This window comes from Elephantulus edwardii, unplaced genomic scaffold, assembly GCF_000299155.1.
Source record: "Elephantulus edwardii isolate Elephantulus edwardi_28Jun2011 unplaced genomic scaffold, EleEdw1.0 scaffold00121, whole genome shotgun sequence".
Taxonomy (NCBI): Eukaryota; Metazoa; Chordata; class Mammalia; order Macroscelidea; family Macroscelididae; genus Elephantulus; species Elephantulus edwardii.
Genome location: NW_006399871.1, coordinates 568,164 through 593,058, shown reverse-complemented (window position 1 = coordinate 593,058; position 24,895 = coordinate 568,164). Strand labels below are relative to the sequence as shown.

The following is a 24,895-nucleotide window of genomic DNA, read 5'->3' as shown; positions in this document are numbered from 1 at the left end:
AGTCTGTGCTTAGATAGGCTGTATTCTTGGCTGTGTGCACGGCCCATTTTTACAGGATGTTCTGATATTAGAGGCATATGGGAGGCTAGGCTTGTGAGTGAATGTATAGGGCAGAATTCTGACTGGGTCTGTGTCGGGGTTTATATTAGAGCATGTCCCTGGGTGGGCTGTGTTTGTTACTTGCCTGTGGCAGGGCCTGCCTTAGCTTTGACTCCAGGCAGGAGGGAGTGGGGGAGTGGACTATTGGAAGGCCCACAAGGCAATAATTCCTGGAACAAGGGAGAGATTCAGACAGTGATGCATAGGCACTTGGAGAAGGGACAGTCTGAAAACTGGGAGGTGAAACAAGGTATATGCCAGAGTAGTGGGAAGGATGGTGTTGGTGAAGAATAGGGGGACTTGTGGTGGCCAGCTCTCCCACTTCACTTCAAGGACATTCTCTGTCTCTGTATCCAGGTACTTCAGAGTCATGACACTGGGCCATACAGGACATCTTCCTGGGGAACCCTGACTGACCTTTCAAATAATGTAGGCCGGGGGCTATGGGCTCCTCCTCTGTTGTTGCAGAATCAGAAAGACTGAAATGTTCACCTAGAAACATATCTGTTCCCACCTTTCCTTGCTCAAAGTGAATGGTGACAGGCCATAGAGTTGCAGCCACCATCCCCAGAGGATAGGCCATGAAAGGAAAGGCCTTAGGGTTGTGCCTATAGACGAGGGATAGGTCATGATGGTGGCCATATCTATTTTCAGAAGTACAGTGGCAGTTCTCTCCCTTGAGCTCTGGTTGCCACATCCAAGGCTGGAGTCTAGGATGGCTGTCTGCAGGAGGACAACTCCCAGCAGATCAAGAGGAAGACATCATAGATTTGAAGCGACTGAGATGTCTAGGGGAGGTTTCTGAATAATGATGGACATGGACTGGCAATCAGATGAGAAGTCAGGTTAGAGATGTCCAGGTGGGTTCTGAGTCTCTGAAGTGAATGGTATACTAAGCAGAGTCATGCCCAAACCCTGGGGATCCGATGAAGGTGGAAAAGGTGCAGCCTTTGGGGCAAAAGCTGGGGATGGGACAACTGCTGTGCTTCCTGTGAGAAGCCCATGGCTGGAAATGAGCAGCCAAGTTAGTAGAAAGGTAAGTGCTGGAAGATCCAGGGAACTAGCATAGCTCTTCTCACAATCCCTGCACTGTCAGCCTCTACCTCTCTTCGATTCACCTCAAATTTGACCACATTTTCTGTCTCCACTCTCCAGTGGTAGGCTTTCACCTTCCACTCTTGCTCGTCTATCTCTCCTACAATCTATGCCCTCGGTCTATTCTCTAAGTAAGTTGAAGAAGGAATCCCAGCAGAGGGAGATAGCCAAGACAAAGGCCTAAAGGCAATCCACTTCATTTCCCTTTTTTTATTTCCCCTCTGCATCCTAAAGTGAGAAGGAGGTAAGCCTGCTTTAAGATTGAGAAAACCACAATTCAGTAAGGCTCCAGGGTTAGATCCCTAAACAAGTTTATTCGGTTCATTAACTTTAACAAGGGAGGAAGTCACGCCTCCTCCACTCCGCTTACCCACCTCGCAGAAGTTCAAAAGCTGGTTCCTAACCAGCCCGCGAGGTGCACCAGATCCCCACCCTCCGGCTAGGAGTTCCGCCCCAGCCGTCAGGTCGGCGGAACTCTAGTCTCTTCACTCCGAATCCAATCGGGGCCCCGCCCGCCGCTAGCCCGCAGCCCAATGCTGGGCACGGCTGGTTCTACCTTCAGGTCTCCGGAGTGGCTCCGCCTCCAGCCCAGGCCGGTGCCTGAGCAGAGCCTAGCTTTTGCTCCGCCTCGAACCAAAACAGCCAATCATTGACCTGAGATCTCGGATGGCCCCGCCTTCCGCCCCGCCCCAGCCCAGTCCCGGGCCCGACTCGTCCGGGCCCCACCCCCGGCCCGCCCCGCCGTCGGTGCGCCGCGGCCGGGAAGGCGCCGCCCGCAGACGCTCGAAACTGCCGACCCGAGAGCTGCCCGCAGAGGGCCGGTGGCGGGAGCGGAGTCGGGCGGGCGGGGCCGAGCCGGGCCGGGGCCGTGTGGGGGCCGGGTGGACGGCCAGGCCGGGCGGACGGCGGGATGGGGTGCACCGTGAGCGCCGAGGACAAGGCGGCGGCTGAGCGCTCCAAGATGATCGACAAGAATCTGCGAGAGGATGGCGAGAAGGCGGCGAGGGAGGTGAAGTTGCTGCTGCTAGGTGAGGCCGCATCTCTCGCTGGGACCCCCGATTCCCGCCCAGATCCCCAGGCATGGGCTTCAAACTCCCAGACAAAGGCTTCGAACCCCCAGGCCCGGCCTAGAACCCTAAGCCCAGATTCCAAAATAGGGGTCCGAAACTCTTGAGTCTGGCTAGACTTAAGAGGTGTCGCCCAGGTTTTAGATCAGATCACCTAACTTAACCCAGATCCCCAAATCCCAGAACTAGCCAACAGTCCCTCAAACATCAGCTGCCCAGAACCCTTCTAACTATTCACCCTTTCTTAACAGCCTCTTGGGCTGTCAGAAAGACTCTCAGAGGCCCGGTCTTGTCCTTCCATCCTTCCTAGAACCCCACTCTACCCCACCCTCAGGTTCCACCTGTCCTCACTCCCCACCTGCACCCCACAGAACTGGACGTGAGCATCCGCAGGCTTTCTCTGGCCCTCGCTCAATCCCTCTATTTCCTCTGGGTCCCTTTCCTACTCTAGATCTATATCCTTCACCTATGCCCTCCAACACCCCCCCCCCCGCCCCCAGGGAACCTCTTAAGTGACTGCTCATGGGCCTTCTGGCCAGCCAGATCCCCTAAATGTGCAGAGGCCCCTGTTCTCAGACCCTCAGTTCCCCTTCTGTTGGCACCCCTGCTAGTGCTCTGTTATTCCTCCCCTAAATCCCCTCCCACTTGGTGGCCTTCCCCAGATCCTTCATCCCTCACCCCTCCTGCACTGGTGGGCTGGGCTAGGAGGAGGGGGCCCAAGAACTGGGGACAACCCAGGCTAGATTGGGCAGTCCCAGTGGGCTGGATTGAGGCCCCTTGGGCCAGGCTGAAGAGGAGGTCAGGCCTCAAGTCTCTCAGGAGGCTTGTATGTTTTCAATTTGCCAAACCCAAGAGAAACTGGGGAGGGAGAACTCAGAGTCTGTAAAGTAGAGGTGGGGTAGGGGAGTTGATGGGCTCCAAGGTCTGAAAAGATGGAGGCTGCTCCAGGGATGGGGGGAAGTGGAAGTGGTGAGACAGCCGACATATTGCTGCCCCTGCGAGCAGGCAGGCCAACATCATCTGGGCTGAAAGGCTGGATCTCGCCTTCTGGGGAGTGGGCTTATTGGCTCTTGGGGTCCTGTGAGGGGAAAGTGGTGGGCCAGATGAATAAGGAGTTGGGGCCGAACTAAGGGGAGGCCCCAGATGTCTCCAGCATCTGAGCGGGCCTTTTGCATAGACACGGGCTCAGTGCACGTCCCTGTCCAGCCTTCCATGGGGAGCAGGTGTGGGACCCAGTAGTTTCAGGGTGGGGGTCAAAAAGGCCTCTGTAGTGCATTCTAGGGTGCATAGTGAGTCTGTGGGGGGGTGTGGCCCCTTAGTCCCAGAGCTGCCTTGGGGCTCTGAAAAGCTGGGGTTTTCAGGCAGCGACTGACCGAGAACAGTGCCACTGTCTATCACAGGCCCATCTGTTGACTGTCCCTGAGGGTTGGGCCTCGGGGGCACAGCCCCGGAGGTTTCAAAATGGCATCCGCTCTGTTGCCGCTGCTGCGGGAGGAAGAGAAGGGGCGGGAAGGGGCGGCGGCCCAGCCTCCTGGGCTGCTTTGCGTTGGGCGCTTGCCTCTTCCTGTCTCTGCTGCTGTGAGTGCGGCCGCAGTGAGGGGGTGGCTGCAGTGAGCAAGTGTTGACGCGGTGAAATGCCCGTCTCTGCTGCCCGTTGGACCTGGGGAGGGTGCTTCTTGTACCACTGCCTCCCAGTGTCCAGTCCAGGACCTCTAGCCAGCCTCTTCCCAGGTTGATTGTGGTCATTATGGCGACTGAGGAGATGTAGGGCTGGGTCATGGGGCCGGGAGGGACAGGGGCCAGAGTTAGACCCGGGTCTCCTGGCTTTTTCTCTTGTGTCTTGGCCCTAGAAGTGTCCTGCATCAGGAAGCCTGTGACCCTTGATGGCCAGCTATGCTTTGATGCGGGCCAGAGGTGCCAGGAAACTCCATACACACAGGGATAAATAACTGCAGTTTGGGGTTCAGGGACCAGATTAGCAGTTTTCACCCTGGGGAGCCTGTCTTTTTTTTTCTTGGACTTGAGCCCAAGGAACAACATAGAAATGCCTGGACCCAGGTCAGGGAGAACAGTCACATGACGGTTTTTGTTGAAGGTACATGGTCAGGACCCTAGGAACCTGCAGAAGGTGCATTGCAAGGGGTTGGAGACCAAACTGCCTGACATTGAGGACCTAACTCGCCATAACTGTCTGGGGAGGGGTCACCACTGAGACGTTCCCATACAGGTACACGATAGTATTGAGCGCCCAGCTGTGACAAGTTCAGGCTTCTGGGCACCTGTCCCACGTAGCGGAAGAGACTGTCCAGGCAACGGGACTTAGGCTGGGCTCCTGCCAGCCCTACCTCTCAGCCAGAGCCACGCCTGTTGCCCCACCTGCATACTGGCTCCCTCCTTTCTTGGGCAGATCTGCCAGCAGGCATGTGCGGTCCCTGTCATCGGGACAGAGGCAGGCTTGGTGCACACTGGCAAGAGGGCTTTCCTTGGCAGCTTGAGCAGGGGAGCTGTTTTGAACCCTATTCTAGGGACGCCCCCACCCTTACTGAGCTCAGCTTGACTGACCAGCAAGACCCAGGTGGAATTTGGGGATTTGGGGCTGAGAAAGAAAACTGCAGCAGGAGTAGTGTAGGTGTGTCAGACTTGAGGGTGGGCTTTGTGGGCTGCCTCAATGAGAAAAGGAGATAAATTACCCACCATGAAGGCTTCAGGGTGTAAATAACAAAGGTTGGCTTTAGTCTCTGGGCCTTTGCACCTGCTCCTCCCTTCACTTAGCATGTTTTCCCTGTATTCTAGCTTGTGCCTATTTGATTGTTCTTTAAAACCGGCCAGCCTTGCTCTCACCTCCTCTGAGGCTGAGTGCAGCACCACCTGAGGCACTAGCTTTGAGTGCTTCCTGCATCAGAGCCTGGGATCTGCCTAGCGTACAGCTGCCCCCACTGAAATTGCAAGGACAGGTCTGAGTCCTGTTCATTTCTGTACCATCTCAGCTCAACACAGAGCCTGACACTTTTTGAGTGCTTCTTCTCTGTTGGTTGGACAAAGGAAGTATCTTCTGAACTTGGAGATGGGGAGATGGAGGAGTAAGAAGCAGGCAGTGTGAGCCACACACAGTCTTGTATATGTGGACAGGTGACAAGGACTCACCCACTAAAGCCCCATTGCCCTCGGAATTGACTCTAACTCTAGTGACTCTCCATTGGATTTCTGAGGCTGTAAATCTTTATGGGTGCAAACTGCTTGTCTCTCTCCCTCAGGGATGTTGGTGGATTAGAACTGATGACATTTTCAGCTAGGAGTCCAATACATCGCTCACTACACCACCAGAAATTGTCAGGGGCTCTGGTGTAGGGCTAATGATCAGGATTGCGAGGCAGACTGAGAAGAAAATTCCTCAGGCTGTTTCTTCTTGGTTGCCCTTAACCATCCTTCGCAGAACTCTAGCTGACCAGTATGAAGCCTGCTACTGGGCATTAACTCATGGCAGGGGTTCTACCTACTCAGATGGAAGAATGGTGTTGCATTCTTCTTTCCATTTGAAGCTGTTTGGGGAATCCTTTTCTGTTCCTCCATAAAGCCTGAGCTGACTGGGCTAGCTGTTTTGTATATACCTGCTAAGACCCATTATCTCACAGGCTTCCTAGACCCTATGCAAGTCTGCCTACTGCCAGCCCACCGCAGGCCAATCTACCTGGGGATGAAGAACTCGCTCCCCACAGGAAAGGCATCTGGGAGGCTGGGATTCCTGGGTTGTCTTGGTTCGTGTTTGGCTCTGGAGTCTGTTCATAGACCCATGTCTCGACTGGCCCTGCCCTCAGCCTAGAGTCCAGGCCAGATCACTGCTGTGGGTGGTCACTGCAGCCCAATAAGGTTCTGGGCCTGACCTGGCCCTAGATGGTGCATAGCAAAGGCTCAAAAGGCTCTCTTACTAAAAAAGAAAAAAAAAAGGAGGGAGTTTTGTGGCCTCTCAAAGGGCCTAGTTAGCATTCTGTACTTAAAAATTCAAACTTAATGCTGTTGAGCTGGAACCGACTCAACTGATCCTCTAGCAGATTTTCAGAGGCTATAAATCATACAGGTGGAGCTCACCCACCTTTCTCCCACAGGTGGATTCAAAGTGCTGGAGAGGCACAGCCTTTGGGCTAACAGAGCAACTCCCTAGAAATTAGGCCACCAAGAGAGCTCTGGTGGCCTAGTGGCAAGAAGCTGCACTGCAATCCCAGATGCTCACGGTTCAAATCCACCAGATGCTCTACTGGAGAAAGAGGGGCAATCTCCTCCTGTACCAGTCAGATCCTATTTGATGGTACATACACATACAAGAATAATAATAACAACAATAATAATAAGAAATTAGGTCACCAGAACTCCTACTCATACTTTTCGTGCCTATTCTATTAAGTGTGTCTGTGAGGACTGAAGCTATTGAACACATCCATAATGTTGGCTTAACTCGCATGGAAAAAGATCACTTTTGGGCTGCTGCTTAAGATCTGACCTTCCTGGAGATAGCTGGGAAGGGCTACTAGCCAAGGAAGCCAGCAGTTACTGGCCCCTGCTGTGTGCAGACCCCACAGCCCAGCCACTGGGCACATATTGTGCCCAGTGGGAAGGGACAGTGTGTACAGCTATCTGGGGGGTACTCTTAAGACCTTGAGGCTGGAAGACCTGATCTAAATTCCCAAGTCTGAAGGGAGAGGACTCACCTTTGGACCAGCCTTTGGTGACTTGTTGAATCTCAGCTCCAGCTCGTGCCTTGGCGCTGAGAGCCAGCGTCAGGTGAATGGCTGGCAAGAGTTCTGCCCTCCATCCATAGCCAGGGCCAGGCGCCCGCCCACAGCCACCAGTTATGAGGACTTTGTACTTGAAGAACCTTCCCTTCCCACTGAATCCTGGAGTTGTGAAACGGGTGAGGGGCTGGATGCTGACACCTGCACAGCTGAGAGTTGAGCAGAGTACCTCCCCTGCCTAGAGGTGGCCTGGACGCAGTGTGGGTGTCATGAGAGCCCTCAAACAGCTACCCAAAGCAAGTGGGAAGACAGGCATATAGTTAGTTGGAATCAGCCATCGTGACAGACTGTCATGGGGACCTTCGGCCTCATTTCTAGGAGTTGAGACACTTAGTAGGGACCTGTGGTTGAGGGTCTGGGGGAGCGCTGGGTGCCAGGTTGGCTGGTACAGGGAGGAGGGGGTGCCTCTGTATTCTCCCCACCCTTTTCCCAATCCCAGCTGGAGCTCATTAGCACTTGAATGGGGGGCAGGGCAGCTTGGGCCTCTGAGCCTCTTCTTCCCACCCCTCCCCCAGCTGGGCAAGGCTTTGTCTTTCAGAGCAAACAGGACCAGGCCTCCCACAGCAGGGGGTGAGTGGTAGTGGGAGGGGTCCAACCCATTTCTGAGCCCCTGTGCCTGAGGCCCTGCCCGTTCCCTCTGGACTCAGCCCCACCCTATCCCCTCCCCACCTCCTTACCCTACTGTGGCCTCAATACTAAGAAACATCCTACTGTTAGTGTAGGCCCTGCAAGAAACACCCTGGGACAGGGAAACATGGTGAAATCAGGTGGCTTCACAGAGGAAGTGACGGTGAACTCAGCTGCGGGCACCTGAGGGATGAGGAACTCCAAGACAGGGCAGAGCAGGGAAAAAACAAAGCCTCTTGAGGGAATGAGCAGCCACTGGGCCTGGAGGTGGTAATCAAGGCAGCTGGGGACATAGGGCCACCATGCTGCGTCCTCAGGCATCTTTGCACCAGCCACTGTGTTTGAGCCAGGTAGTCTATTAGGGTGGTGACAACACTGTCTGGCCAAAACGTGGCTGCAGCAGGCAGTGCTGGGGGTGGGTTCTGACCACGTCCCAGTGAACCCTCCCCACTGTGGGGCTTGGCCCTTGGGCCACATGGGCCACAGGTAGGCATACTTGTCCCATACACCCAGCTGGTGGCCCTGCTCTGGGTGTGCCTTTCTCAGCCTCTGTCTTTGAAAGCCACTCATTCTCTTGGCAGGAACAGGGATGCTTCACTTGAGTTCTTAGCTACTGAGTGTCTCCCCCACTGGACCTCAACAGAAGACAAGACGATCTTATTATAGCCAGGGTGTTGCCTCCTGAACCCCATGTGCTGTGAGGATAGCACCACTGGTGGAATGGAGTACCTGTTTCATCTTCCCAACCTAGGGGTTCAGTGAGATGGGGAACATAATAAGGTTCAGTGTGAAGGGCTCTAACCAGGTTGGACAGGTTCTGACCAGGGCTCTAGCCTGTGGCTCCGTGTCCTAAGAATGCCCTGCATGGTGCCTAAGGGAACGCCTTTTAATGGTAGCCCGGTACCTGCCCGATGTTCTTAGACAGCCTCTCCCTCAGCCGCAGGTGCAGGGTGGGGCCCCTCTACCCTGCCCCGCCCAGTCCCTCAAATTCAGAGCTCTTGTCTTTACTAAACCCCAGCCTCACCATTGCTCTGCCCCTGCTTCTGGGGCTGTGGCCATGCCTGGCGGTTTGGGAGGAAGAATCTCTGGTACTAATCTAACATTTGCTGTTCCTGGCCTTCAAGCTTGGCCTTCTGGGTGCAGTCAAGGATAGACTTGGGAGGGAATCCCAGTTTAGTTTGAGCCAAGGCCTGAACGTGAGATTATCACTCGCCTTGTTGAAGAAAAGATGTCCTCCTTGCTTGAGGCATGCCAGGGTTACCGAGGCTGCTGTCGCCTCAGAAATACAGAGGATTTTCAATGGCAGCACCTACTGTGTGCTGGGCAGGAGAAGGGCAGTGGGTTCTACACGGCAGGGCTGGGCCTGAGCCTCTCAGGGAAGTGGTGTCCACAGCAGGGGAAAAGGAGGAAGCAGCTGGGGAGGAGGAGCCCAAAAGGGGAAGAGGCCAGACAGCCACATAGCATGGGGAGAAAGAGCCGAGGCCTCCCCCCCAGGCTCAGTGAGCTGGAAGGTCTAGCACCTCACCTGCCCAGGCTCACCTCCCTACCCCTGTGACTGCCCTGCTGGTGGTCCCTGGGTTAAGATCAGTCTAGGCAGCTCTGTTCCTTGTTCTACCCCAGTAACCACTGGGCCCAGCATCCCAGAGAAGGTAGTGCTTCCAAAAAAGATTCCAGGCTCCTCCTTTGGCCACAGGAAGTGGTGGCTGGGAGAGGGACGTCAGTGGGAGGGTGAGCAGGAAGGCAGAGGACTGCTCTTAGATTCCTGCGTGGCCATTGCCCTCCCAGGCCGGAAGGCCGGCCGCAGGCTGAGATGAATGCCCGGAAATGGAGCAGTAGCCCTGGGATTAGCTCACGCTGGGTTTCCCCTGCCTCTAGGTAGGCAGAGGGGCCCTTGGCTCAATGTGAGGGTTCCCCTAGGTTCTCCTAGCCACTGGGCCTGGAGGTACTCACACTGGGCCTCAGTTTCCTCTTTGCCTTTGATTTAGTCTTGACTGTCTACAAGACTAAACTTGACTGGACTCAGCTGGCATAGCCTTGCCTTCTTGAACCCGGTGTAGCTAGGACTACCTAATATTTCTTATCACTGATGGAAAAACTGAGGCTCAGGGGCATTGTTTATCTTACCTGATAAGTAGAGACACTAGGATCCAGGTAGTGACCTCGATACCTGGTCCTCTCAGAGTTCATGAATGACAGGCAGGAATTGACCAGTTAAGACTGCAAACCGGGAGCTCTGGTGGCCTAGTGGCAAGAAGCTGCGCTGCAATCCCAGAGGTGCACAGTTTGAATCCAGCAGATCCCCTTCCCGCAAAGGAGGGACAATCTCCTCCAGTACCAGTCATATCCGATTTGACGGTACACATACAAAAATAATAATAATAAATAAATATTTTTTTAAAAAAAGACTGTAAACAGAAGCTGGGACAGATGTTTGGGGTGCTGGTATGCCTAGTGGTCTGGCCTATAGGGGCTCTGGATCCTCTTTTAGGAGACTGAAGGAAGCTGTCCACCCTGCAGGATAAGACCCCAGAGCAAAGTCTGCACACAAATCTTCTGAAAGCTAGAAATCTGCCATTCGGCCACAGAGTAACCTCACCTGACGAGTTACCATTCTGTTATTACTTCCTGTTCTCCCCTAGCTTCACCTCACATTGAAGCTTATGTCATAGACATTGTAGCACACTTTACTTTCCCCTGACATCATGCTTTTTTCTTCCCAAACCCCTCACTTGGCCCTGGTGCCAGACCTGGAGTACTTAGGCCAGGAGACTGGGCTTGAGGAAGCCCCAGAGGCCATCAGAGTCCCAAGATGGAGACCCATGAGACATATCACGAGTCCAAGAGTAGCTCAGACGAGTGGAAAGAAGGGTGTTTTGCCATGGTGGGAGCGTGCTGGTGTGTATGGAGGCAGAGTGTGGCTGTGCTGGTAACATGGTAGGTGGTGAGGCCAGTTCCTCATGCTCCTCCTTGGTCTCAGAATCTTAAGTTTTATGATCTTTCCTTTCCTCACTGAGGTTCCCAGGAGTTTCCTTTGTTGTCAGGCCAGGCCCGGCCCTCGAAGGCTAAGGGGCCTGAGAGAGACAGCCAGAGCAGCCTTGAGGAAGCATTAGATCCATTAGATCACAGACACCATACATCCTTCCTCATGGCCACAACCTAGATTTCAATTCCCAGAGGGCCTGATTGCCCACCTCTCTCACTATGTGTCCTCAGGCTGCCCACTTCCTCCCCTGTGCCCAGAGCTGGAACTGTTGATGTCATGATTCTCAGCATGGCCCTGTGGGCACATGGACACCTGCCTGCTTGACCTGGGCCCTGGAGCAGTTTGGAGTAAGAGTGAGGACCCAAGTGAGTGTTGCCCAGGGCGGGCCTTGGCTTTGGCACACTCCCTTGAGGGCTACTCTTCAGTGATAGGAACAATGGCTGAAACACTGAGCACTTTACCAGGGGTCTTCCACGGCACTTCAGAAGGGAGGTAGGGGTTATTCCGGGCCTGAGAACAGCAAAGGGATTCCTCAAATGACAAACTTTCCAGATGCTTGACCTGACCCCCAGCTCCAGCACCTTTTGACTTCTGGGTCTGGAGGCGGGGAGGGTGTGTGTGTGTGTGTGTGTGGGTGGCCCGCTGTTTTTTGGGGGTTTTGTGTGTGTGTGTGTGTGTGTGTGTGTGTGTGTGTGTGTGTGTGTCTAGACCTGAACTGCTGGCTTCTTGTGTGTGGTGTGTGTAGGTGAGAGAGAGAGAGCAAGCGAGCAAGCTAGGCGTTGGAGTGGGGAAAACCTGTATAGCCTGAGGGTCTTAGGATGTATGTCTCCCGTACCCTGTCCTTCATCACCTGGTGCTTCCCTTTCCCCTCTACACTGGAGCAGGGTCCCTCTGAGGGAGACACAGCCCTGCCCTCGGTAAGCCCCTCCATGTCTGGCCAAGGACCCCAGGTCTCAGTTTCCCTTCCACAGAAATCTCTGGCTGCGACTGGGCCCTACTTGCTAGTTCAGATGAAGGCTGCCTTGAGGTCAAGGTCTTGGGGACCCCCTGGAAGTAACTAAAGACCCCACAAGTGGAGGCAACTGGGAACAGGGAGAGGAGGTGCAGGGTTTATTGCAACACCTGGTGCTATACAAGTGGGCTGTCGGGTCTGGGTATCTGCTGTCTCCCCCAACCATGTTTAAGCAGAGCTTCCTTGGAAGGAGTCAGCTATTAAGCTTGGAGGGCCAGGGCAGCACCGCACCTGGAGGAAGGAAGAGACGCCAGGGGCGGGGCCTGGAGGCCTTTGTTTTGCGGGGTGCTTCCCCCTTCTTCCCCATTGTTCTCGTTTAGGGGTCTGGGAGGCCCACGGGCTTCCCAGGCTCAGGACGTCGGTGGGTGAGGGTCCAGCCACCATGTCCGGCCACTCCTAGCTGCTTTGAGGAAACAAAACTGCTCTGCCTTGCTGCCCAGCCCCCACTCTGTGACTCTAACAGCTGGGCTCCCCCTGGTGGTGACAGGGCCCTGGAACTTTGGGGCTGCAGGGGAGGAGCCCAGGGTAATGGGAACAGAGAACTGCAGGCTGGAGACGTGGCACCTTCCGGGGATGGGAGTGGGAGGTAGCATCCAGGAGGCCTCTGTATGGGGGGGCTTCCCCATATGCCCCACTAGGGTGGACCCCGGCTCTGTGGCAGGGTGGGAGGCCTGGTGCTGTGGGTTTGAGCTGGGCTGCTGCCCAAGTCTCATGAACGACAGTGGGTGGCCCCCCACTGTGGTCTCAGCCACACCGCTCATGAGTCTCTGCCCTCAGGCCTGCCACATCAGCTGGCTGCTCTCCCAGCCCCATGTGCTGTAGGGAACCCATTGGGGACACTCACTGGGAGGGTTTTTACCCAGCCTGCCCAGCCTTTTGAGTGTATGCAGTCAGCGAGCAATGTCTGTGGTGAGGCTCCTGGATGGGACAGTGGCCCTGACCACTCAGAGCTGTGTGGAAGGAAAGTCACAAACACAAGGCAAAAAGCCAGCAGAGGACTCGGTGGCCCTGACTCCTGACCCCAGACCCGGCAGGGAACTACACTGCTGAGTCAACCTGCTAGCCCCTGTTCATCGTTCTTCATCCAAAAGCCTTCAGAAGGTCTACTTTAAACAAGATGACTGCAGCGGCCCACTCCGCAGGCTGTGGTTGGCGGTGACCAGCACAGCATTGCCCTCTGGGCTGCAGGAAGTGAGAGCCTGTGTTCTTTGAAAGTAGAAAAATCATGAGATAAAATAACTTTTATCTGAATATTTATCATCATGTGCTTGGGCCCAGAGAGAAGAAGGTTGTGTTTAATCCTCACCCTTCTCTTAGAAGGGTGCTCTGGTGGCCTGGTGGGTAGAGAGTTGCACTACCAACTCAAAGGTTGGCGGTTTGAATCCACTAGTTGTTCTATGGGGGAAACATGAGCAGTCTCCTCCTGGGTGATGTACAGCCTCTAAAAAAACCTCACTGGGAAAAAAACCCCAAAACTCACTGGAGGGTCAGCTATGAGCGGAATCTGCCTGGAAGGCAGTGATTGAGTGATGAGTGAGTGACTTCTTCCAAAAGTTGAAAACAATGGTGTCCTGTTTCATAGCTGACATGTCAGGGTGGGTACCAGGAGGAGGCTGAAGCTCTTGGAGATCTCAAAGAGGGTCTGGGTAAGCACTATGGCTCTGGCGGGGCTGGCTCTCCCAAAGGTGTGGCATCTGAAAGTAATGGTGGGCTGACTGACCACTTGGGGCTCACTGAGCCTCTGGTCTGGAAGCCTCTACAGAGCAGAGCAGAGCAAACAGCAGTGTGCCAGGGTCTTGTAGCAAGACCAAGCCTAGAAGAAGATCTCAGAGATGGGCAGCAGTGACTTGAATGCTGGGGTCAGGAGTAAGATGAACAACAGAACCTGCGGCCCCCTTGTCTCTTTCTGTAGTGTCCTCGCTGGTCTTGTTCAGATGGCAAGCGGTCCTGGCTTGCGTCTCCCCATCTGTTCCCTCCACTGCTGGGGCTCAGTGCTCCTGAGGTGGAAGCAGATGTTTTAACACAGAGCAGCAGCTGCCACCCAACAGATCACAGCGATTCCTGCCTGCCCGCCGTGGGTCCAGCAGCTGCGCTTCAGGACAAGAGCTACAGAGATTTCTTCCTGGACAGGGAGAGGTGTGGCTCTGTGGTAGTGCTGAGGCCAACGCTGGAGCTCCTGGGGAGAGCCTCTGTGGGCAGGAGGCTCACTCCTACTGCCTCTTGTTGGTGGATTATGTCTACGCAGTGCTCTTGTGACAATCTGGAGCCAGCCAGTGGAGCTGGGTGCCCAGGAACAGCAGGGTGTGAATGAACCCTGAGCCACTGCCAGCTGATCTAGGTGGGGCCTCGTGGAAGGAAGAGGAGCCCAGCTGGAGGCGTGAGCAGTGAGGTTGCTGCCCCACCCGTCTTACCTGAGTGTGTGACACCAAGGCCCTGCCCAGCTCTGTGCCCTGACTGCCGCTCTGACATAGCCGCCTGGGACCATACCCCCGACTCTGCCCTGGTGTTCCAAGCTTGGCTAGGCCTGCTTCCTGCCTGGCCACCAGCACCACACCTTTATCTTCCTCCTGCCTGCTTGAACCCAGTGCTGAACGCACTATGGCCTTGGTGTGCCCACCTGTCAAATAGTGCTCTCTCTGTGGTCACCTGTGCTGAGACCATGTCCTCTTGTTGTTAGATGCCGTTGAGTTGACTATGACTCATAGCGACCCTGGGAGAGGTGGATCTGAATCTTTTGTGCCGTCCTCGTTATCTGTAATGTACTTGAGCCCTTTGTTACAGTCTCTGTGTCAGGGCATCTTGTTGGGGGTCTTCCTCTCTTTTTCTTCCTGCTTCTCTTTCCTCCACTTTTCCAAGCATGATACCTGTTTCCAAGGACTGGCCCCTCCTCACAACAGGCATAATGTACGTGAGACAAGGTTTCACCCTCCAGGCCTCTGAGGAGCAGCTGGTTGCACTTTCTCCAGGCCAAGTCTGTCCTCTTAGCTCTTGGAATTTTGTTTTTTCTTTAGAAAATGTGTGCTTTAGGGGAGCTCTGGTGGCCAAGTGGCAAGAAGCTGCACCGAAATCCCAGAGATATGTGGTTTGAATCCACCAGATGCTCTGCCGGAGAAGGAGGGGCAACTCCTCCTGTACCACTCAGATCCAATTTGACGGTACACACACACACATAAAAAAATAATTTAAAAAAATTGTTTTTTTTTAAAAGAAAATGTATGCTTTACTTGGTATTAGCAGGTTTGAGCATATTTTTTTTTATTTCCATTCATTCATTGTTATACATTTTCCTCCCTGCCTCCCCTCCCCCCCCAGTTTGCTTTTCTCTTTGAGAAAAAGGTTCTTTCATTGTTATACAGTTCCCTCTCCTTTACTTTGCAACTCTTATTCTGGACTCTTGTCATGCCAATAATACCTAATCAGATGTTCCTTTTATACAGTTCTCTCCCTCGTGTATTTCAATGTCGTGTATATTATTTATCCCCTCTTTTCTTAGTTTTCCCCCAACCCCCATGTCAGTCCTGTTGTATAACAGTCGTATTATACAATATTTGTCTTTTTGTGACTGAGATATTTCACTCATCATATTTCACCCATTTTGTATAATATTTCATGAGTTCTTTGTTTTTCAGTGCTACATAATATTCAGTTGTGTGGAATGGATAGCCTCTCTATCCATTCGTTTGTTGATGGCTACTTGGGCTGTTTCCAACTCTTTTCTGTTGTGAACAAAGCAGCAATAAACATGGGTTTGCATCGCTCTTGGAATTTTAGGGTCCTTAGGAGAGGAGACTGAGGCTTAGCAGGAACAGAACCTTCATTACATAAAGCAAATGTCTTGGCCCATCCTGTCTTGCCTGGGTGCTGCCTGTCTCAGGACCTGCCAGGTCTGCTGCCATAGGAAAATTATATGCAAAGTAGGTTTGTGACAATATCTCCATGCCCACACTACCTACCTTTGGTGGCCAAAGTGCCAGGTATCCTCTCCACCTCCACTGGCCAGGCTGGGAAACTGAAGTCTCTGGTGAGCAAGGATCCCAGAACCACCCAAGAGAGGGCAGACTCACCCTAGATCTCAGCTGCCCTGTGTCCTGGGCAGCTGTCCTCTCTGAAGTCTGGCTGAGGATGATATGATCTGACGTAGCACCTCACATCCTTAGTACTTTCTTCCCTGCCTGAGACTTAAACGTGGTTTTTCCTCAGTTCCTCTGTACGTTCCTTTCTTCCTTCTCTGTGGAAATACGAGATAGGAAAGTGAGTAGGTAATAACAACAACCTCTGCTTGTCCCTCCTGCCCTGGCCTGATGTGTATTTTGGGCCTGGCTGATGAGCCCAGTGACCTGACTGTCAGGCTTTCCTGGGTCACCTCCCCATGTCCCTGAGAAGCAGGCAGGAAAGTTAGCATGAGGGCATTTGACTATTCCTCTGCACTGTCGGGCCCAGTGAGGAGGGAAGATATGCTGCCATCTGACCAGTTCATGCCCAGGGGCACACACTGGTCCTGGTGCCTCATATGCCACCGGCACTGGACACACCAAGGGGATCACTGGCCTAACCGGTCCCTGTTCAGGGCCTGCCTGGAATTGGCACATTTGTGCCACGCACACTTTCTGGTATCTTGGAAAGCCAGAAGCTCAATCATTCCAGCTACCTGGTGATGTTTGGAGGACACTGCAGACAGGGACTGGAGGCCGCCCAGGAAAGCAGGGAGTGAGGCCGATGGCAGGTGCTGCTGGGGCCAAGGACTGACCAAGCCCCAGCACGAGGCACGCAGATCAGGCAGGTGGGCTTCTCACAGAGGCGGCTTCCAGTGTGTAAGCTCGATCTCTTCATGCCTCAGCTTCCTCATTTGTTAGATGGTGGTGTGAATAGAAGTGACCTCCCGTGATTGCTGTTGTTGAGTACCATCGACCCTCCAGAGGGTTTTCAGAGGCAATAAATTGCATGGGAGGAGATTGCCCAGTTTTTCTCCTGTGAAGCAGCTGGTGGATCTGAACCATGTACCTTTAAGTTGGCAGCACAACTTCTTAACACTGAGCCACCAGATGTGATAGGTGCAGAAAAGTTCTAGCCCTTAGCGGGTGCTGTTCACAACTTTGACTGCCTTTTCTCTTCCCTGCGCCTGCAGTTGTTGCTGGTCATGTTAGCTACTTCATCCTCTGACGGTGTGCAGACTAGCTCTAAGGAGTACTGGAGTGGGGCCAGAGTCCCCAAGCATAGTACACCTGTAGGCTCCCTGTCGAGCCACTCAGGACAAACTCATTAGTGAGGGTTGAGCTGCTCAGAGGGACACACATGAAGGGGGCAGGCACGCCCAGCAAAGAGAACAGCCTGGGCAAGGCCTGTAGGTGGTAAGAGGCAGTACCTACCGCTAATGTGACTGGCAGTGATAGGACAGTGGGGGAAACAGCCAGGGCACTGGCTAAGGTAAGTAAGGCTTACTGGACCCAGGTAAGGTCCTTCAATCTGGAGCTCAGGACAGGAAGTAAGTCGTGAAAGAGAGAAAAGTGAGGCCTTGCCCCCGCCCTGCTACCTGCCCTTTAGAGAGATGACTGGTTTCTTTTGATCTTCATGCTTCCTTGTACAGCCTCCTTGAGTTTCCTTGAGATCTGGCTATGTCTTGGATAGGACCTGGAAATTTTCTTTTTTACACCTAGGGCATTTGTTTTGTAGGATCTGAGCCACAGTTTGAAACAAGCTAGCTGGCCGAGACATCAGGTCCCACATGTCCCCTTACACTTCTGAATCCTGAGCCTCAGTGTCCTCTTCGATAAAAGTGGGTGCAGAAACACTTCTTAATTGTAGAGCTGCTGTGACAATCACAGGAGAGAATGGTAGCATGGTAGAGAACAGGTCAGGGAAATAGATGGGGTGGGGGCTCTGCCAGCCAAGGATGATGGGTGTGTATGTGTGTGTGTGGTGTGTGTGTGTGTGTGTGTGTGTGTGTGAGAGAGAAACGTCACATGTCTCCCAAGTCCTGGTCTCCCTCCATCTGCTCCAGGCAGACCTAGGCTGTGGCCTAGAGGAAAGACTGTGATGCTGTGCTTCAGCCTGGAATGCAGGCAGGGAGGAGAGGGGCTGCTGGAGTACACGGGGCAGCTCTGTGCCCCAGGCAAACACCAGCCACACAGTGCGGCGAGCCTACATATGTGAGGACAGCAGGTGGCTCCTGTGGATCTGGCTTCAAGTCTCCTGCCAAGGTCCCTGAACTCAACCAGGGTAGTGGGGAGCCATAGTGGATGGCAGAGCTCATGACAGGCAAAGACCTAGGAAGAGTTTGTCACAGGGTGCAGGTGATCCAGGTTGTATTGACCACAGTACCCAGCTCGCTGCACCACTGGTAGCCCCACTGCCCACAACCCCGCTGTCTTCATCTCACTGTGCGGTTGATGGGGAGGGTGAGTTGTGCCTCCATTGTTATAGGAGCCTGGACCACTGGTGGCCCTGGCTCATTCTGCTCCCTGACCAACTGTGCCCTCTGTTCCAGGTGCTGGCGAGTCCGGGAAGAGTACCATTGTCAAGCAGATGAAGTAAGTGCCGTAACATGGGAGTCATCCCCCAGACTTTGATTTCCTCTGTTCTTGCTGCCTCCAATGCCGGCCCAGCCAGTCTTGGTGGGGCCCAGCACCTTCTGAGAGGTTGTCATCCACCCTCAGGTCCCTGTGGATCAGGGCCAAGAATCCCCCTCTGTAAAGCAGCCCCCAGCAGCCCCAGGCAACGTGCATCCCTAACTCCCAACTCCTGGTTACCAGGATCATCCATGAGGATGGCTACTCGGAGGAGGAGTGCCGGCAGTACCGGGCGGTTGTCTACAGCAACACCATCCAGTCCATCATGGCCATTGTCAAGGCCATGGGCAACCTGCAGATTGACTTTGCTGATCCCTCCCGAGCGGTATGTGGATGCCTCCTGTCCCCTTCCACCTTCTAAAAGTCTTCATGGCAAGTCTTACTTTGAGGGACTTGGGAATAAATCTTCTAACCTAGGCCCCATTCCAGAGGTGTCTCATGGAGGGGGTGGCAGTGTGTTCTCTACCTGGCTGACCCCCACCTGCTGTGCATAGGACGACGCCAGGCAGCTGTTTGCTCTGTCCTGCGCAGCCGAGGAGCATGGCACGCTCCCGGAGGACCTGTCCGGCATCATCCGGAGACTTTGGGCTGACCATGGTGTGCAGGCCTGCTTCGGCCGCTCTCGGGAGTACCAGCTCAACGACTCGGCTGCTTAGTGAGTGTCCAGGGGGCTGAGTAGGGTGGGACGATGGGGAGAGGCTAGACTTAGCACTCCTAAAAAGATCCTCCTTATTTATATGAAGTTGATGACTGTCAACAACAGCTTTGGTATTTTTTGGTTGTGGAGGTGAGGGTATTGAAAGGCCAGGAGGATTGATATGCAGGATGGTTTGTATTGCACGTCCCTTCCAAACCAAGTGAATCTTAACTGTCCTTAGAGATAGTCATTGTAAAGGTCATTTCCTTCTGCTTGTGTACCAGACCCTGTGCAGAGCCCCAGGGACTCAGTAATGACTAGAGCAGCGATGTCCTCAGGTGTGACAGTGAGGGAGAGAGCATCTAGGGGATTGGCAGTGGCCCAGAGGAGAGACTGCCTTAGCTGAACTCTGACAACAGTTAGCCACAGGCAAAGGGATTCCTGTGCAGGGGTACCACCCATCCTGGGGAGAGAGGGTCACACACAGGTAGAGGGAGATGTTGGATAGGAGGTGACAGATGTGCATACAGATTGGAGCCCATGGACTTCAGTGGCTCTGGACCAAGCCCAGAACTCAAGAGGGAAATGGCAGGGGTTCCTCGGACTCCCAAAGGTGTGACAGGCCTGGACCTTTTGGGCCCAACCCACAGAGTTACATTCTGAACTCTTTTCTCATAGCGCCTTCTGTGGCCAGGCCTGGAGCAGGGTGCTGAAGACCCCATGGGGACAGGACAGGCTGGTGGGTGGCTGCAGGGCTGTGAGGGGCATACACTGGCTGCGGACAGTGCCTCCCAGTAAAACTGCCATTCCTATTTTATAACATCCCTCTCCTACCTCTGCTCAGGTCTCTTGACTCGAAAGGCCCTTCTTAAAAAAAAAAAAAAAGAAAGGCCCTTCTTGCTCCTTCTGTCCGTTCAAGCCTGAGCCCACCCTGAGACAGGCTAGATGCTGGTGAAGTTGGATGGGTAGCAGGCCTCACCCTTGCCTGGCCATGATTCCTGAGCCCTGCCCAGTCACATGAAACAAACCCTACAGAGCTGGGCTGAGCCTTCTCGCCCTCCTATGTGGCCTGAGTGCCTTTCTGAGAGCACTGATGAGTTAGTCACATGCCTGCCAAGTCTTAGCACTGTCCCTCCCTGTTGTCACAGAGCCTCAGTCACCAGGTCCTGGAAGTCAGGTCCCATCAGCCGTTGCTACCACCAGACCGCTTGCTACACCACCACCATGCTGCTTCTTCATTTCCCTTTTAAGTACTCACTCACTGTGTGTTCAACACTGTTCACACACTGGGGATTCTGTCTTCCTGATAAAGTTTATGCTTCCACCGCCAACCCAAAGACAGGTGGTTCAAATCCACTAGCTACTCTCAGGGAAAGATGGACAGTCTCCTGTGCAATTTGTTGAACTGTCAAGTCAGAACCAACTCATAGCTAACCCATCAGAGGCGGTAAATTACGTAGGAGGATATTGCCCATCTTTCTCCTATGGTGCAGCTGGTGGATTTGAACCTGCTACCTTTTGGTTGGCAGCACAGCTTCTTCCCACTAGGCCACCAGAGCTGAAAACTTGCCGGAGGGTGAGCCATGAGTTGGTTCTGACTTGGTAGCAACGAACTGAGTTGAAATCTCTCGCAAGCAGGCAACAGATTAGAATCCTGCAGGGAGCAGGGCTATTCCAGTCCCTCCTCACAGCAGTTCTGGAAGACTGTGATGGGCAGGAGCCCCTAAGGGAGGCCTGCCAGCTAGCAAAAAGGGGATTGCTGGTGTGGCATCCACTGGCCACTTAGGGGGTGGACACTTTATGCAGGTCACGACACATGCGTCACAGTCCCCCATGGCCCTTCCTGTTTTTCTCTTCTGTCCCTGCGTCTCTGAGGTCATTTCCCTCTGGCCTGCCTCGGCTTGGCTGCTGGAGGGAGTTGAGGGCTGGCCTCAGTAGCCCTGCCCCCTGATTGAGAACTTGGCACTGGCCACCTGCTGGGAGACCTCAGCCCAACCACCAGTGATCCCGAGGGAGGCAGTACAGCTGGTCCCAGGGCCCAGTACGGGCAGCACTGATACTAATGAAGGGAGCTGTAATGAGGGGCCCCAGGGACCCTCGCCAAGCAGGTGTCGGTGTCCTCCCTAAGGAGCCCAAATTTTATTTGGCTGGGCCGGGAGCCGACTGGGCCTGGCAGGCCCCAGCTTGTCCAGTGCCACATCAAGGGACTGTGCCCGGCTGCTCTGCAGTGGGTGCTGTAATTGCACCGATTAGCATCCCAAATCCCTCACTGAAGACTGATTTGTACCCTACCCCCAACACTCCCCTTGCCTGTAGCTCTGCCACCCTGGATTCTGTCCGAGGCCAGCCTGGCCAACTGCCTGGACACAGCCACACCTCCCAGGCCCCTTCCATAGCCAGGGGCAGTTGAGCCACACCTCCCAGGCCCCTTCCCAAGGAAGGGACAGATGAGCCCAGGTTTCCTCTTCTGACTCTGGTGGAGGTACTGCGAAAGCAAGGACCGTTTCTGGGAAGTGGAAGGGTAGCAAGGAAGGAGCCTTGTTGAGGCGGCCTGGCTCACCCACTGCGCCCCACCTGCTCCCCACCTCCACCCCAGCTACCTGAACGACCTGGAGCGCATTGCACAAAGCGACTACATCCCCACACAGCAGGACGTGTTGCGGACCCGAGTGAAGACCACAGGCATCGTGGAAACGCACTTCACCTTCAAGGACCTACACTTCAAGTGAGTGAGCATGTCAGAAGGTCGAGGGACAGGGCCTGTCATCCTTTAAGGTGACAGAAGGAGAGACCTTCAGTCTAGGACCTGCTGGTGGCTGTTCAGAGTGAGGAGCTTGTCCCAGACCCCTTAACATCACTCAGGTTTTTCAGGGCTGTGTGGGTGCCAGCAGCTCATTCGGGGACAGTATGTCCTCACCACCCAGGGAATCAGCAGCCATGCTGTGACCTGGCTTGATTACAGCCTGCCCTGCTGACCAGGCCCCCTTTTCTTGTGGGCCCAGGCATAGCCTAGCCCAGAACCCAGGGCTCAGCAGGGACAATTCTACTCTGTCCTCAATCTCTCCACCTGTAAAATGGGTCAGGGGTTCTAAATGGGTCATGGAGCTAAGGCAGCCCTTTGTCCACAGGATGTTTGACGTGGGGGGTCAGCGCTCTGAGCGGAAAAAGTGGATCCACTGCTTTGAGGGCGTCACTGCCATCATCTTCTGCGTGGCCTTGAGCGCCTATGACCTGGTGCTGGCTGAAGATGAGGAGATGGTGAGGGGACTCGGGACGGGATGTGGCGGGGGCCAGGTGGGGCAGTGGCTGGCGCTCACCATCCTGCCCTGCCCTCAGAACCGCATGCATGAAAGCATGAAGCTGTTTGACAGCATCTGCAACAACAAGTGGTTCACGGACACGTCCATCATCCTCTTCCTCAACAAGAAGGACCTGTTTGAGGAGAAGATCACACACAGCCCCCTGACCATCTGCTTCCCAGAGTACACAGGTGTGGGGACGGGACCTCTGGGGAGGGGCGGTGCCTGTCACACAAGACATTGACTAGGTGGCTCGCAGGTGCCCCCAGCGGGACAGATGGGTCACTGCAAGTTGCTCTCACAGATTGGTCTCTGGGGGGACAACGTCATTCATGCGCTTAGGGCGTATTACTTCTGCTTTCTTTTGCTTGCCTAGCATGGACCCTATACGTTGCATCATGCGCATGGGCATCCTCCTTCTCACACACTGACCCACGTGTGCACTCACCCTGTTCGTCTTGGGCACACATAAGCTCACATTTTGTGTTTGTCAGTTCACACACATAGACCTTTGCTGTACACGTGGAACAGAGGCCTGCCAGCCCCACACGTGGCACAAAGCCTTGCCATTTCTCATCGCGCAGGGGCCAACAAGTACGACGAGGCAGCCAGCTACATCCAGAGCAAGTTTGAGGACCTGAACAAACGCAAGGACACCAAGGAGATCTACACGCACTTCACGTGTGCCACCGACACCAAGAACGTGCAGTTTGTGTTTGATGCCGTCACCGACGTCATCATCAAGAACAACCTGAAGGACTGCGGCCTCTTCTAAGGGGCAGTGAGGCCTGGCAGGATGGTGAGCCCAGCAGCTAGGAGAGAACCGGACGTGGGGTGGTGAACCTGGAGCAAGGACACAGTGGGAGCCCAGAGTGAGGAGGTGGTAGAGGTAGACCTGGCCTCATTCTGCCCTGTGGCCCCACAGAAGGGCGTGGCTGATCCCTGGAGCAGGACTAGAGGGTTTCTCCAGCCTTGCTCCGAGGAACTCCACTCCCATCCGACAGAACAGGGGCTCACCCGTCTGCCCCTCAATGAGATCAGCTCTGTGCTTATCTCAAACTTCTTTTCCTCAGCCTGTCTGAGGGTCCTTGGCTGAGCCTCACCCCACTGGCCCTGGTGGAGGTGGGCATGGCTCTGCAAGGGCTAGACTCCCCGCCTCCATGTAACCCAGCAACAGAACTGGCTCCTGGGTAGCGACTGTGTCCCTGGTAACCAGTGGGTGGGGAAAAAGGAGAGGGTCATTGTCTAGACAGACTGTGAGGTGGGAGAAGAGGCCCACCCATGTCCTGACTATCCCCCTACCTCCAGGTACCTCCAGGGCCACTGCCGACTCTGCTCTCCATAACCCCCCAAAGAAGATGGGGGCAAGAGGACCATGCTCCCCACCTGTGCCCCCCAGCCGCTTCTCCCTTCTTTACTCTCTGTTCTTGGCTCCCTTCACCCCCCTCCCTCAGCTCCAAAGACTTGGGGGAGGGGTGGCCACAGGCCACCTTGTTTGATGCCCGCCTTTGTCTGAGGTACCAGGAATGATATCCCCTTCCTGGACATTTGTTCTGGTTTTTAACCATTGTCTTATTCTGTGATGGGGGGCGGTGGAGTTGGAGCACACGCTTGAGTCTCCCAAGGCCTGTGGCTGGAAGGGCACCCACTTCTCCAGTCTGGGACCCCTGGCTTTGCCCAACACCAGCCCCCCATCCCAGCCCAAGTCCAGATGTTTACAGGGAGCCTCCTACCCCTCCCTCCCAACCCCAACTGCTTGGAGGCCCCAAAGGAAAAAGCACAAGAATTGTGAGACGCCACCATTCCTGGAGACCACAGTCCACCTGCTCATTCTCGTAGCTTTTTAAAAAAAGAAAGGAAAGGAAAAAAAAACTTTTTAGAGAAAAACTATTTAAAACTGTCAGGTCCTGACCAGCACCCCCACCCACTCCCTGACCCTCCAGTGATTCCGTGCCTTGAGTGTGTCTGCGTGTTTACACCCATCCCTCTGCTGGCTGTCCCCCTGTGAGGACAGCACCCCTGCCCTGCCCTCCACAGAATTGGGTTCCAAGGGCTGTTCCAGACAACTGCCAACATCACTGAGGGCCCCACCCAGCGGCCCTGGGCCCTGGCTCCATTAACCTAAATGTAGCTCCTTAGCGCTAACCTAGGAACCGCCGCTGCCTGCTGAGGGGCCAGGCCCCTTCTGCCCTCACCCTAGGCCCGGGCCCTTCAGCATTGAACACTTCCTTGCTTTTTTCACGTTTTATGGAATTGTTCACCTGGTTTGAAATAATAAAATGTAGAAAGAAAAAACTTACCAAGAACTTTTGGGTGTTCTTCACTCCCCTTGGCAGAGACTGCTACAATGTGCCAAGCTGTCCTGTCCTGGAATCCTCACCTGTGACAGGGCCTCTGGTACCCAGCTCCAGACTGTACTTGAGCCCAATGCTTGTAGCTTCCGTTTTCTCACTTAAGCTAGGCAGCTTATGTGATGTGTGTGTGTGTGTATCTACCACGGGGGGGTTCGGAGTGGTGGTGGTGGTATGTGCCTATTACCTAGTATCTCTGCAGTCCTGTTTCTGGAATAGTCTTCAGACCTGACTTGGGCAGTTAGACATCCATCTTTCTTTTCTGTTCTTTTTAAAAAAAATTTTTTTTTTTACATCCATCTTTCTTACGAGGCTGTTCTTTTAAGGAATACTGCGTCACTTGAGACCATCTAGTGTAGAAGGAACACATTT

At 54.2% G+C, this 24,895-nt stretch overlaps 1 protein-coding gene across 2 annotated transcripts; it reads left to right on the top strand.

The window, feature by feature from the left end:
* Positions 1 to 1,924: 1,924 nt before the first annotated feature.
* On the top strand, positions 1,925 to 24,467 carry GNAI2 (guanine nucleotide binding protein (G protein), alpha inhibiting activity polypeptide 2). Of its 2 annotated transcripts, XM_006892877.1 has the most exons (9): positions 1,931 to 2,222; positions 18,155 to 18,197; positions 18,420 to 18,561; positions 18,731 to 18,891; positions 21,470 to 21,598; positions 22,002 to 22,131; positions 22,210 to 22,363; positions 22,757 to 22,971; positions 23,491 to 24,029. In XM_006892877.1, the coding sequence occupies exons 1-8, from the start codon at positions 2,105 to 2,107 to the stop codon at positions 22,945 to 22,947; spliced, it is 1,068 nt and encodes a 355-aa protein (XP_006892939.1). In that variant the 5' UTR covers positions 1,931 to 2,104; the 3' UTR covers positions 22,948 to 22,971; positions 23,491 to 24,029. The 2 variants fall into 2 exon arrangements, with proteins under 2 accessions (XP_006892940.1, XP_006892939.1); XM_006892878.1 differs by lacking the exon at positions 18,155 to 18,197 and having other exon boundaries at positions 1,925 to 2,222; positions 23,491 to 24,467.
* Positions 24,468 to 24,895: the final 428 nt, after the last annotated feature.

Excerpts from the sequence above, each read along its gene's own strand:
- GNAI2 (XM_006892877.1), top strand. The coding sequence starts at position 2,105 with ATGGGGTGCACCGTGAGCGCCGAGGACAAGGCGGCGGCTGAGCGCTCC. Across the intron at positions 18,892-21,469 it reads CTCAACGACTCGGCTGCTTA|CTACCTGAACGACCTGGAGC; the intron begins GTGAGTGTCCAG and ends CCTCCACCCCAG. Across the intron at positions 21,599-22,001 it reads TTCAAGGACCTACACTTCAA|GATGTTTGACGTGGGGGGTC; the intron begins GTGAGTGAGCAT and ends CTTTGTCCACAG.